The 15,378-nt window shown below is 38.4% G+C and overlaps 1 protein-coding gene across 1 annotated transcript in view; it reads right to left on the bottom strand.

Moving 5' to 3' along the window:
- Window positions 1-505: 505 nt before the first annotated feature.
- Window positions 506-15,378, bottom strand: part of LOC125396785 (rho GTPase-activating protein 20-like) — a 28,344-nt gene continuing 13,471 nt past the window's right edge. Inside the window, exons 6-10 of the mRNA XM_087900118.1 lie at window positions 13,629-13,706; window positions 12,060-12,126; window positions 10,919-11,098; window positions 4,303-4,466; window positions 506-1,005 (exon numbers count right to left, since the gene is read on the bottom strand). Coding sequence (XP_087756244.1) covers window positions 1,003-1,005; window positions 4,303-4,466; window positions 10,919-11,098; window positions 12,060-12,126; window positions 13,629-13,706 — 492 coding nt within the window. The 3' untranslated portion in view covers window positions 506-1,002. The remainder of the gene's footprint in view (window positions 1,006-4,302; window positions 4,467-10,918; window positions 11,099-12,059; window positions 12,127-13,628; window positions 13,707-15,378) is intronic.

Here is a 15,378-nt window from a genome sequence, read left to right as displayed (position 1 = left end):
TTAATTTAAGATGTAAGAGTGAGTTAATTAAGAAGCCTGATCTAATAGTCCAAGCAGTGTTATAATTGATACAGTTTCTATGTGTGGTTATTTGGCTCTGGTGACCAGGAAACAAACAAGCAGTTCCAACCTACCTGCAACCACCACCCAGGCAATGAAGGTCTTTTTTCTCCTCTCTTGTAGTTGATCACATATTGAATCTTTAAGGGACCTCCTAAATTAACTTTAGATTGGACCCTGGCACTATAATCTTTGATCAATATGACATTAGTAAACATCAATTTCTCTAGCTTCTGAAAACTCTTCTTCTACCATGTAAAATAAGCTGAACTCACTTGACATAGGTTGAGAATAACTCACTAGCCTGCTAAAATGGCAGACTGTGAGTGAATCCCAATTGAGCTGCTAGATGACTGCACGTCCCTGAACTACACAGCTAAGAACAGATAAAATGCTCAGCTGAGAATTCTGCAAAGAACTATGTGAGTCATGAACTGTCTAGACATCAAATTATGAAATATTTATTATAACAATAAAAAATAAATGTAATACAAAATAAACAGATACATTTAATTCATATAATAAACAATAACACTCAAATAATACAAAGTAGAAAAACAGAAGATATTTGGTAGATAGATTTTTCTCAATTGGGAACAGGTGAAAGGAAGCATCAACTCAGATGCTTCTCTTAGTTTGTGGTTGGTGTTTTGATTCTTTCTTTGAAGAATTCTCTTATTTCTGTACAGACAGATTTAAACCAAGTTGTAACAAATCCTGTCAGCACTTTGAAAAACAGTTGTCAGAAGGATACAGTAACAATAAATGAAGAAAGAAGTAACATGTGGTTACAGTGATTCTAGTTTCTAATGAAGGAAAATAATGATGGCGAGCTAGCTGCATGGATGGATCCAGATGGGGCCTCAGACATCCTGCTGCAGCTGTCCCTTGTGAAGAACACTGTGGCACTTAACAGTCTTGGGTAGAAAGGTTGTTTCATAGTCACTGTTGAATAAAAACATGTTATTTTAGTACAAATTTCCTCTCAGACACTAGACTTACCTCAGTTCTGACTGCAATAGTTTCTAAAGACTTTCCAAAACAACTAGACAAATTGCGTCAAGCAAAGAAATATCAGGAATGTGAAGATCATAGAGCTACAGATGTGTGACTATAAGTCCAGAATCTCACCTCCATTCTAGACTGTGGATTATAAACTGATAGCTGTAAATCTCTGGGTATTAGGGTGCTAACTGCTGACTTCAAAGAAAATTTTACTTCACTTAGTCTATTATTTCAGAAATTCATTGTGCAGTATATCTGATTTCAACCATTTAGGAAGACTAACTTTTCAGCATTTCATCTGTATTCAAGAGAAGCAAGCAGAGTGACAGAATATTTTGAAAGTAGCAACATAATAAACACTGGCACAGGGCTTTGTTCTTGAGAATGGTTGATATTTTAACCAAGTAATTTTTTTCTAAGAACTCTGCCATCCTGTGTAGTCCCATGGGCCACTAGGAGTAAAAAATTAAGACATGAACTTGAGTACAGTGAGTACCTCACACAGGATTCAACTGGGCATATTGACCATGCACATGCACAGATTACATTTTCAGTTTTGATTAAAAATGGTTATAAAATGGTAAGTCCTGATCCTTCTATCATTTGATTAGCAATTATCTGGATTTATGGATGTTTTAGTGATGACATGTATTTGAACCAGTCTTCGGTTTTCTTCTGTTCTGTCTTAGTATATATAGCTCTCAGTATAGAAAGATGCTGTCAGACTCACAAAACCACAGTGAATGCAATCTATACTGCCACTAATTCACTCTGTAACCTTGAGTGCTACACAGACCTTAACAAAGTTTTTTATTAATTCTCAAATGTAGGATTAGGCAGATGTGGACATTGCGAAACTTTATAAAACATTTGAGGCTTTTCAAGTACAATCTTGTACGTAATATGATAATCTTGATCCGATGTAGCATTATCTTTCTGATATGAAGTACAGTGCTTGGAGAGATGTTGAATAGTCAATAACTATTTCCAATGAAAATTTAATAACTTTTTAAAATTAAAATTGGCCAAAATAAGGAACATATTTTTTATATATTTGGTTGAGATGAAAGGATTAATGCCACATTTTAAAAAATCATGTTGAATCACATGAGTTAATAAATGGGAATGCCTAAAACTGACAATCTACTGTTATTCTAAGGGCATTGTCAATAAGACAAATGGCAGCCAGAAGAATGGGAAAAGGTCTTCATCAACCCCACATCTGACAGAGGATTAATATCCAACATATATAAAAAAACTCAAGAAAGTAGACATCAAAATACCAAATAATCCCATTAATAATGGGGTACAGATTTAAACAGAATTCTCAACAGAAGAATCTCTAATGGCCAAGATTAACGTAAGGAGTTGTTCAACATCCTTTGCTATCAGGGAATGCCAAATGCAAACGACTCTGAGATACCTTTGTTCACTTCTCAGAATGGCTAATATCAAAATGCTAATGAGAGCTAATGCTAGAGAAAATGTGGAGTAAGTAAGAAAAACACTCCTCTACTAGCAATTTGAGTGAAGAAGTGTATAGATAGTTTGGAAATCAGTTTGGTGGTTTCTCAGAAAATTGGAAATCACTCCACCTCAAGACCCAGCATTACCATTCTTAAGCATATACCCAAAAGAAGCTCAATCATACCACAAGGACACTTACTTAACTATGTTCATAGCAGCATTATTCATAATAGCCAGACCTGGAAACAACTACATGCCCATCATCTGAAGAATGGATAAAGAAAATGTGATATTACAAAATAGAGTATTACTTAACCAAAAATAAAAATGACACCATGAACTATGCAGGCAAATGGATGGAACTAGAAAGAAATGATTCTGAGTGAGGTAACTCAGACTCAGAAAGACAAAAATGGAATGTTCTCACTCATAAATGTATGCAAAGCAAAGGATAACCAGGCTACAATCCTAAGCCATAGAGAAATTAGGCAACAAGGAGGACCCTAAGTGGGATGCATGGATCACCCTGGGAAAGGTGAATAGGTAAGATCTCCTGCAAACTTTTGTGGGATAGAGAGGTAAAGGGGAGGGAACAGGGGATGAGAAAATGAGGGAATGAGATGTTCCAGATGGGGAAAAGATGGACTTGGAATGAGCACTGAAAGAGATATCTTGATAGAAGGAGTGAATATGAAGTTAGGAAGAAACCTACTACCAGAGAAACTCCCTGGAATCCATAAGGATGACCCTAGGTAAGATTCCTAGCAACAGAGGAGAGAGTGCTATGATCAGATTGGAAACTATCCTAATTGTCAACATAAAGGCTTCATCCAGTGATGGAAGCAAATGCAGAGATCCACAGCCAAGCACTGTGTTGAGCTTCTGAAGAGAGAGAAGAAGAGTATCGATGACCAAAAGAGGTCAAGATCATGACAGAGAAACGCTGACCTGAGTTTGTGGAAATGCAGGGACACTGGACCTGCATGATAGGGAGCCTGTATGGGACCATCCTAGACCATCTGCATCTGGGTGATAGTTTTATAGCTTGGTCTTTTCTAGGGTCCCTAGGAGTGGGGCCAGGATCTCTCCATGACCTTTGAGTTCACTCTTTGGAATCTATTTCTATGGATGCCTTGTCCAGGCTTCATACAAGAGGGAGGAACTTGGTCCTGCCTTAACTTGATATGCCATTCATTGTTGAATCCCATGGGAGGCCTTACTCGTTCTGAATGGAGATGGCAGAGGTGTAGATTCAGGAAGAAAATGGGGCAGAAGATTTGGAGACAGTAGAAGTGAAGGTGGTAAAGGAAAAGGGAGGATAGGAAGGAGGGGAAACCGTGGTTGGAATGAAAAATAATTAGTTAGTAAATTAATTAATTAACAAAAAAGAAAATGTACTCTCAGAACAATCATTGACCATGGAAGGACCTCTCTGACAAATACAGAGTTCAAGGAAGAACCTGACAGGGTGATATGAGGCAGAGGTGAGTTTACAGGGTCAGGTTCATTGTATCCCCTGCCATCATCCAGAAGATAGTGACTGCTTCAACCAGTGAAAAAGACAAGGATGAATTTTCCTCTCATGTTTGCCTTCTTTCTTTCTATAAATCATTAAAACCAAAAAGAGGTATTATTTTTCTTTAAAAGTGACATCTTACCAGCTTTCTCTCCTAGTCATGGGTTGTTACTGGTTCTTCCAGCTAGAGAAAGGATTTGAAAGTGCTCTATTCTGTAGAAATAGTGTGGCCACAGAAGACAAAATATGCTTACCAGAACTAGAGCAGACTGATCACCATCTTCATAAATATCCATGAGGGGCCTTGCAAAAGGCTGCCCAGTGCTTGGGGCTGGAGAGTCCAGACGGACATAGTCAGGGCCCCGCCGAAAAATCCAGTTTATCAAAGAACATCCTCTTCTAACTGTTTTCTTGGAATCTGAGGAATAAAGGAAGTCATTACTTGCAGTAGATTGCTGATTTCCCAACATGGTACTATAATATTTGCTTAAAAAAGCTGCATACATCAAATAATTTAAGAGTGAACAGATAGGACACACTATAGAAGATGTGTGAAATTTCACCCAATTTCTTATCTATCTGGTCATTTTTTCTTTTCTGTATTTACCGTTAAATGACCTCATCTCACTGTTCAAGGTACTACACAGGATCCTGACTCTAGGAACCAACACTAAGTCAGTTACTCAAGTCTTCAGATGTGTGTATTTCTCTTGGAATAGACTTAGAAGTCAGAAAACTAGTAAGGGATGATGAGACAAATTTTCAAGGCAGTGACATTATAACACAATGATATAAAGTAGGAAAGAGAAATCGTGGAAAAATGTTAAATGATGTGGGAGTGAGAAGGCAGCAATGAGGAGTGAATACTGGGAGGATAACTAACATTTGATTTTTTTGAAAAGCCACCGGGAAATCAACTATTGTAGAAGCTGCGTAAATATATACACATACATATGTAAAAATAATATAAGTGGAGTTACCCAATAACTGGTGGTAATTCTCACTCTAGATCCAATTGTCTAACAAATATGCATTCTAGAAATGGAATACTCAGCCAGGCAGTAGTGGCACACTCCTTTATTTCCTACACTTGGACAGTAAAGGCAGGCAGATCTCTGGAAGTTCAAGACCAGTCTGATCGACAGAATGAGGTCCAGTATAGATAGCCAAAGCTGTTACATAGAGAAACCCTGTCTCAAAACCCAAAGAACAAAATCTGGAGCAAGTGAGTAGGAGGGTAAGGGATGGAGGAAGGGGAAGAGGAGGGGGGAAGGAATGCAGGGTGGAGAACTAGAGGGAACAGAGCAGTCAAGATGGAAGAAGGACAGAGATGGAGAGCAAGGAAAGTGATATTTTGGTTGAGGCGGCCATTATGAGACTAGTAAAAACCTGGCTCTACAGAAATCCCCAGGAAAACACAAGAATGACCCCTGCTAAGACCATAAGCAATGGAGGAGAGGGTGCCCGAACTGGCCTTGCCCTGGAGTCAGATTGGTGACTATCTTAAATGTCACCATAAAAGTTTTATATTGGAATGGACTTTCGTATCTTCTATGCAAATTTTGTATATAGATGCAAATTTGAGATTACTTTTGGTAAAACATACTGTACATATGTCTCTCATTTTGTTCAAGGAATTGTAGCTGTACAGCTCATTTAACAATGTAATACAAACAACTTATAACGTACAGCCTTCAGGACAACTTAAAATTTGCAGGCAAGTGGATGAATCTAGAAAACATATTGAGTGAGGTAATCCAGACCCAGAAAGACAATATCATATGTACTCACTCATATGTGGGTTTTAGACATAAAGCAAAGGAAACCAACCTACAGTACACAATTCCAGAGAACCTAGACAATAAATGAAGACCCTAAGAGATATATGAATCTAATCAACATTTGAAGTAGAAACAGACAAAATCTCCTGAATAAATTGGGAGCATGGGAACCATGGGAGAGGGTAGAAGTTGGGGGGAGAGGAAGGCAGGAGAGCAAAGAAAAAAGCTCTACAAAATCAATAAAAAATTAAAAAAAAAACAAAAAGAAAATATCTTCATCCAGCAACTGATGGACACAGAGGCAGATATCTGAAGCAGAGCCCTGATCTAAGCTCCCCAAGTCCAGTTGAAGAATGGGAGGAATGAAAATATGAGCAAAGAGGTCAAGATCATAATGGAAATACCCACTGAAACAGTCTACCTGAGCTAATGGGAACTCACTAACTGCAGCTAGACAGGGAGGAAACCAGCATAAGACCAAACTAGATTCTCCAAATGTGGGTGACAGTTGATGTATGGCTGGGGCAGACTGTGGGGTTTCTGGCGGTGGCACCAGGATTTATCCCTACTGCTTGTACCAGCTTTTTGGAATCCATTCTCTTTGGATAGATAATGTGCTCAGCCTAGATATAGTAGGGAAGGCCTTGGACATTCCACAGAGTAATGTGTGTTACCATGTCTGAGGAATGGATGGGGTCCAGGAGGTGGAGGAAATGAGAGGAGGTGAGGGAGAGGGAACTGTGATTAGTATATAAAATGAATAAATATAGTTTGTTTTCCTTTTAAAAAAATAAAATAGAGACAAACATGGTTCCAGTTAAAAAGAAAAAGAAAATAAGAAAAGCAAAAAAGAAAAAAAGAAATCAGATGCTCTTTGTGAGTTGTTGGCCAGTGGATCCCGTAGACTCCTAAAAGGTTACTGAAACTGATAATGGTTGCCTTCCAGAACTTGACACTAAGCTCCTATTATTGGAGATAACATATGCTTGACTCACAGAAATGAAGAAGTCAACCTGGTAAAGATCTGGAACTTTCCTTCCATCTCTGCTATGTACACTACTGGAGAATAAGAGCCATCATCAACCTTACCTCACTGCAGCCCTGTGAGCTAGGATAATAAGTGTCCTGTCAAGATTTGCCCAGTGGTGCAACTGTGACACAAATGTCATGGATTGTGAACCATGTTCTGAATGTAGTAAGGACCAGTCTCCAAGATGGAACACACATCTGGCACCATTATCAGAGCCAATAACCTCTAGCTAGATGGGTTGAGGCCTTAAGCAAAAAATTATCACTATTTTTTACTAGTATGTGTGCATAGTACTGAGTCAACTCCTACTGACTTATGATATAGATTAGTCCAATTCTCAGTCCTCATCAGAGTCGCTTCTTTGGCAGTAGATAGTGATTTCACACAGATCTACAGCTGGTCAATGTGAGGAGAATAAAAGGCTGTGTAGAGCATAGTCCTATATGGTGACAATAAATCATAGTTGTTCCCCTGTGACTCGGGGACACTTGCAGAGAAGAGAGAAGAAAGACTATTAGAGTTGAAGGAAATAGCTGACTCCAATGAAACAATGTTTCCTACACAAAACAGCAGCCGCAAACATGAACTGTCAATAGCTGTGACAACATGGACAAAGCATGTGTGAGCCCAATATTCTAGAGACAATCCCAGCATGGGGAGTGGAGCTGGGCAGAAAGTCTCACCCACATGTGATGGTTTATGGACAATTCCTATCTGCCAATAGTGAAATTCAGTTTGCTTTGAGGATGCTGTCTCCAGTTGGTGGATCATATTACAGCCGATGGCCACACATCCAATAGTAGATGGCCAAAATATAACTGAATGCTTAAAACTGTTTTAAGAAAAAATAAAGAGGACACAAAGCAGACGTGCTTGGAAAAAGGCTTGCAAATGGGAGAAGTTGAGTCGGGGATTAATTATGATATACATACAATATATAAAATTGTCAAAAAAATTTATAAAATCTTTCTTATCTTCTGCTGAATACAGTTTATTATGAGTGAGGCTACCGACCCATGAGTGACATTAAGCACAGCATAGCTCAAGAATGGTCAATAAAAGTTTCTAAAATGTTAGCCTTTACTTAGGTGATCTTTGGCATTGTAAACAAAACAGCCTCCTTAGCTATATTGTATTTGGATGAGCAGCCACTGGCAGGTATAAGGTCTTGAGTCCATGCAGTCCCATTCCTGCAATTAATAACCCATCATCTTTAAAGGAGGGAAAGGAAAAAGCACACACATCCATACATCCAGGAAGATACTTCTATAAGTTCATAGATAACAAATATTTGGAAACTAAACATGGAGGTAGACATTTCACATTCTCTATGTAACCTAGTTTCTCTATTCCCAAACTGATTTCACTATTTTGAATTCCATCCGGATATACTCTACTCCTGCTCTCTAATGGAAATACTGTAAGAGGAAAGCTCTGTCCTAGCTAAGTTTGTGCCAACTTGACATAAGCAAGACTCATTTGGGAAGAGGGATCTTCTTTTGAGAAAATGCCACCAACAGACTGGCCTGTGGGAAAGACTGTGGTCTCTTTGTTCTGATCTGTCTTACTACTGATGTCCAGCACCTCAGATCACTGTGGGTGGTGCCACCCCTGAACGGTGGTCCTGGGAGTTGTAGGAAGACAGGCTGAGCAAGTAAGGAAGAGCAGCACTGTGCCATGGCTCCTGCTGCCGGGGGTGTTTGTTTTTGTTTGTTTGTTTGTTTGTTTTACCAGTTTGAGAGCTTACCTATGTTAGTCTGGAGGTTTAGGGACAGAAAGATTCTCACTCTCCCACTTCCAGCCAGAAGCTGGCTAGAGCTTGCAACCTGCAAATGTTTCCTGCCAGAAGGGTGTGCTCACAAAAGTGGGTGCTTTCATAAAATCCCCTGCAAGACAATGGACACTTAGCTCCAGATGCCAAAGTGACCACTAGACCAGATCACAGGTATCAGACTCCAGACCCAGAAAATACCCCAATACCTTAACAAGCACATCACTGTCTCCCACCCTGTTCCTACTAAAAGCACATAACCAGTTCAACCAAGACTCCTCTGACTCAGGTCTCTAGGCGGGAGGACCTGCAAGTGTTTGCATTGTTCAAACATACCCTGTTGTTATACTTTTTCATTTCAGCTGGATCTGACTTCCTGCATTGACTGAGAACTTTATTATGTGTGGGGGTGAGAGAGGCAGAAAATCTGTTATCTTGAATTCCTTCAGAGATGGCCTGTTGTGTGCAACTGTAAACTGAGACAAACCCTTTCCTATTAAAGTTGCTCTTGGTCATGTTGCTTTATCACAGCAGTAACCCTAATCTATTTCTGTCTCTTGATTTAGAAGTAAATGTTCAGCTACTCAACGAAGAAAAACAAAGACCATACAACCAGTGCTGTCTCAAAAATTCTTTCAGAACTACTCAGAATGATATAGTGGACATTAGAAGATGTGATCACTTCTAAGTCTGCTGTGACAAGGAGGATATATGTTTCCACCTTGAGGAACATTAATTTAATTTATAATAGTTATTTATATATTAATTAATTAGATTTAATTAAATTAAGTCACCTTAAACAATTTTAGTTAATGATATCCCATTGTTTGAACTATTAGATGACAACTTAAGAACAAAAATTAGCTTGATTTGCTATTATAATTCCTTTAGGACACACTGAAGGAAGAGATGGAATCCAAGAGACACAAGTCATCTCAGGTCTCTGGTGTTGAATGGACAGAGTGAAACCATCAGGTTCCCAGCTGAAGACCCCTCATCTTATGAGGAATCATTTGCATTTTCAGAGCAGCTAAGATGTTGTATTTGTGCTTTTCTTTATGAATGTGGCATGCTCCACTCATGCTAGCTCCTACGAAGTTGCCTCTGCTAAACTGATGAAAAAAATTATATGTAGACTTTGTTCCTTTCCAAGGAAGATTGATAAAGTTGTGTACAATTGTTTTGCAACAATTAATTTGATTCACATTAATGCAAAAATGTAATTATTTATTTGTTATGTGTACTGTTTTCTACCTGCATGTGTGCCTGTGTGCCAGAAGAGGGCACCAAATAGAGGCACCAGACCTCATAACAGAGGGCTAGGAGTTACCACGTGGTAAATCGGAATTGAACTCGCAACCACTGAAAGAGCAGCCAGTTCTCTTAAATTCAGAGGTGCCTCTTCAGTCCCTTCATTTGCCTTTTTAATACCCCCCACTTTAATTCTCTCATCCCTTATTGTAGCTCCAGCCAAGTCAACCAAGCATTCATTAGAAATCAGGAGATAGCAGTGCAGTGGTGGCACACGCTTCTTATCTCAGTAAGCAGAAGGCAAAACCAGGTGGATCTCTGTGAGTTCAAGGCCAGCCTGGTCTACAAAGAAAGTTATTGGATAGTTAGAATGTCAAAAAGAGAAACCCTGTCACAAAAAAAAAAAAAAACAGAAAATGGAAAACAAAGAAACCCACAAAGATAGCCCAAATAACCAGGGATCCATTTCACCTTCTAATTGTATCTAAAGGAATGTAACTTCAAATCATTTAAGAAGTAGGGTATTCTGATTCCTTTGAAGCCTTTCTAATTTAAAAAGGTAAGCAGATGGTTTTTCAATCATTAGGGTAAGTGATTTCTCTTATTGGGTCTTCTGTTTCCTCTGCCAGTCACATTTACTTTTTATGCTTATTGTTCCAAATACAGTTTGTATTAAAGAATATTAAACTACCAGAACTGTAACTCCTAACAGTGTATTTCATTCTGTTATGAGGTTATTATTATATAATAAATTTATTTAAAGTGTTGTCAACTTGATTATTGACACAATTGACATGTGTACCAATAAATTGTGATGTTAATCGAGCAAAAAAAAAGCTGGATGCACACACAGTAGCAATCACAACCAAACAATATTTAGTACAATTTCTTTTCTTTCATAATCACTTCCCTAATTGACGATATGCTTTCATTAGATAAAGAAAAACAGTGAGGTCACAATGGAATTACTGGTGGGAAATAGGAACAGTAGAATTTAAGAACCTGTAAAATAAAAAACTAGAAGGTAGGAGACTCACTGCTCTGGTCTTTGGATGGGTCCTTGGGCTTCAGGATGAATAATCCTGGCACATGTGGGGACTGTAGCTCCCGGATTGCCTTGTTGATATCAAGATAACCGGTGTAGTCACTTGGCCCCACTGCTACAAAGGCAGAATTTCGAAGGTCACTCATTCTGATGGCATATGGGTTCTCGTGTCCTGTGTAGAGAAAATACTAAATATAGATTAATGCTAACAGTGATAAATGACCAAACAGACCTTTGGTGAGCATGAGCACACATTGAAAGGAGCTGCAGGTCTCCTCTGGCTCTTAGATCTTTGGACTGATCAGATATTGTTGCATGCAGAGAGCTTACGATATGTAGCAATCCACAGCCAGTCAGAGAATAAGTGTTTGTAGAGTCCACAGCTCCATTGGTACATCTATAATGCAATTGTTGTACCTAAGGTTGGACAGCTTCCTGGGGGAGTAGGAAGAAAGCTTGTGAGAGGCAGAGAACCAGGATCTTTTCTAGGAGATCCTATCTTCAGTGGATGAGAGGAAAGCTGCACACCTGAAATCTCAACAATATAATTCCCTAAATGAGACTCAAAAAGGGGGCAGCACCAATTGAACAGCCACTGTGGGCGGGGAGATCTCATAAGGCCTCACCCTTAGATGAAGAGCTAAAAACAGTCAGTGGCTGCTCAGAGAGAATCTGACTTCCCCAGGGATGGACCAACTATAGGGGATTTTCTGTCCCAACTGCTCATCTCTAAACACATACCCATATGAGCCACACTAAATGTGCTCTTTCTCCTTACCCTAAACACACACACACACACACACACACACACACACACACACACGTGCGCGCACGCGCAAAACCAAGCAAAGAAACAAAAGAACAAGATTAATTTTAAAAGGTTATGAAATTGAAGGGGAGTAAGAAAAATGTACTAAGAGAGACACGGCCGGGAGGATGGGCAGAAATGATGTAAATACACTATTCATGTTTGAAATTCTCAAGTATTGTAAGTATTGTTTAAATGCATGAGAGAACATTTTGTATAATGTTTGCATTTATGAATATTTAAGCTTAAGAAAATCAATGAAAACTTCAACACTTTAGGGTTACAGTCTTAACTCAACGCCTGCTTATGTTTCTCAGGTGCTTACCCAGGAGTGGACCTGGTGCTTCTTCCTGGTTAGCAGAGAACCACAGTTGATAATCTTCCTCAGCATTCTGGGGAACAAAAGAACCCAAAGTCACACTGCACCTTTCCCAGGACACAGTTGAAGTACATATTTTCTTCCTTTTCTGCATCCCTAAAACTGGAATATATTGAGGCAGGCAAGAATTCTGGTCTATGTAAGAGGAGTCTGCCATTGGGAATTAACAGTACTGAGTCCCATGTACCTGCTCCCTCTGCAATCTGCAAAAATTGAAGTTCCTGCCTTCTAATTGCTGGTAGAACAGAATTATTATTTTAAAATGTATGGTTTCTGCTGCATTTTTCTGACACTGGAAATAAATCATCACTCCATGCCCCGTCTCCAGGTAAGAAAAGTGTCTCTGTCATCCATGTCCTTCGAACATTGGAGAACATTGAGCTTTGTCATAATGTGTTCCTGTGCAGACAACCTATTACCCATGTTTATGTAGTTATTATTACAGTGTACTTATGCCTACCATATCTTTGACTGAACAATGCTAAACTTAGAAACCTTGGAACCTCAGCAGCCCAAGTAAAGGAGAAAAAGGCTAGAGAGACCTGGAGGAGAAATCCAGAAATTAGCATTTGACCTTCATTCAGAGAGTCACCATTCTTCATAGAGAAAGAAAAGTATCTAACCTTCATAACAAACCAGAAGCAAATAACAAGATCCACAACAGATTTATTGCCCATCATCTTGAGATTTATATAATAAGCCAATGTAAATTATGTAACATCTATAGAATTTTGATAGAGTAACACATGAGATAAAAAAGAAAAACGCATTAAGTAGAGGTATGGCTTATTGATAACTTGTTTACTTTTGGTTCCTGATAGAAAATAATGACATTTACTTGTATATTGAGATCCTATTTATGATATTATGACAATTAAAAAGCACATTCCTATACACATATGTATACACACACACTAAAACTGAATGAATGAACGCCCTACATTCAAGGCCTTTTTCAAAATGTTTCCCTCTTTACAAGTTATTTTAGGAATCTTCTATTAGATTCTCGATACAAATATTCCACAGGGTTTACATCTAGAGATATATTCTAGATGAAATTGTCTATCAAACCTGTCATGATATCCTTATTAATTTGAACCTCTGTCCATAAGGAATAAATCAGTATCAAAAATGTTTACATGACAAAAAATATGTAGAAAATGGCACCTGAAGATATCTAGTGATGTGTATTAACAACTTTACATTATGATCGTTTACAAACAGTTCATTATATATGCATTGACATGTGCAGCATACACTGTTTTTGTGCACTAGTGGTACAGATCAACTACACATGCTGATCATTGAGATCAAATTTCATGGGAGAAGACAAGAGCAGAGGCCGTATATAGACTAATGTAACGAGTCAGTTGACTACTTTTGAAAGTTGGAAGAAGATGGAAATTCTTCATACAGAGTAATCATGTATTTGGCAGTGATTTTATGCACTTATTTAAATATTAATGAATCACAAGAAGACATGGAACAAATAAAAAGAGTGCTCAAGTCTCTTACAGGTATTCCCAGCAACGGTCTTAACTTCTTGATGATGTCATTCACTGTGTCTGATCGTGCTGCTGTTACAGTGAACGACTGTAGAAAACACAGAGGAAAATGTTACTAGTTAATAATGCTCATGAAATACATGATTTGATAGCTGTTTATCCAGACATTTTCCACATCATGTAACCAAAGCTCAGTTCAGGTAATGGCAAAGTAAAACACATAGAAGGCTGGAAACATGAGTGTATTTTTCCTTTCCTTTACAAAACCTGAGGGCAGTAGGAAATTTAGTCTAACATGTATTCCTATAAAAATTTGGATCAGTCAAAATACAATAAGTTGTGAACTGATGGACTGGATTATGGGGGAGGGGTGGTAAAACAAAAGTGCTTTCCCCTAGGTCCTATGACGGGGAACAGAACCCAGAATACACATGGTAGAATGAGAGAAGCAATCGTGCCTGTCTCTGAATTATATCACACACACACACACACACACACACAAGTCCATATTGCATGAATGCACACACACATACACATGCATGCACATATGCACACACATATGCATGCACAGACAAATATAAAGGTCAAACAATGAGATTATATTTTCAGAGGAGACACACAGCCTCTGGTCCTCAGCTGAGTCTGATTTGACAATGAGAGGGTGGACAATTGAAGAGATGGAGAAGCAGTTTCTTGTTTTCACACATTTTGTTTATAAAATTGAATTATTTCTTTACATATCATGTATTCAGTTATCATAAATTCATATGAACTGTTAGAGAATTTAAAACAACAACACTCTGAAATGAGGATTTCTCTGTACCTAGCTTCATGGTTAGTTTGGTTGTCCCTGGAATCCATTGAGATGATGAATGTATGAATCCAGAATAAAAATTTTAGTCATTAAAATTTCATCCCTAAATCTGCCAGTGACTAAAGTCTCCTTGGAAGGAGATATCTACTATACTTTATAACTAGAAAATGTCCAAGAAAGAGGAAGTTATACTCAGAACTTTGCTATTACACATGACACTTAGAAAGTTAACTATGTTGACAGATTTTTGAAAGCGCATGGATCTGTACTTGTGGATTGTATCCTCCAAAAAGCAAGTCTTAGAGAAGAAGAACAGCAGAGATGCCTCTCTCTAAAAGAAGTGGTCAGTGCTAAAGGGAAATCCTTGCACAGTCTAGTATCTGACATTAATTTTGTGACAATAAACATGCTGCACCTCACAGGCTAAAAATAAAACTCCTAGGCCAAGGAATTGATGACTTCTATTGGAGTTGTTGCACAGTGGTTCTCCATACACCCTGAAATATTAGGCTATTGTCATGGTTTTTGGTTACTATTCAGGAATGATTGCAAATCCCTATAGCTGAAGATACTATGTACTTGAGTCACATAACAAAAGGGAAATGAAGCTGGTATTGACTTGGAAACCATGCCTATGGTCTAAATCTAATAATACTGAGTTTGGGATACCTGCTATCCAATTGGAAGCACAATAGCAATCTTCAGTCTAATCAAACTGTGGACCCTGCAGTCCACAAGAATGACAAGCATGGAAAGATACAGCCACTCGTACAACAGTATCTAAATAAAATTGACTTCCTAAGATAACAAGGTGATTTTTGTAATAACACACAAATGTTAAGCATAAAAGAATTTGTCACAGTTGAAATCAAGAAGGAAGGAAAACACTTTCCTTTGGGAGTGTCTGCTTAGGCCTGCCTTCCTGGCATTCTGGTACAAAACTCAG

The sequence above is a fragment of the Myodes glareolus genome, chromosome 21 (genome assembly GCF_982192425.1).
Source record: "Myodes glareolus chromosome 21, mMyoGla1.1, whole genome shotgun sequence".
Lineage (NCBI taxonomy): Eukaryota > Metazoa > Chordata > Mammalia > Rodentia > Cricetidae > Myodes > Myodes glareolus.
The sequence above is the reverse complement of the archived record's forward strand: the minus strand, read 5'-3'. Positions and strand labels throughout refer to the sequence as shown.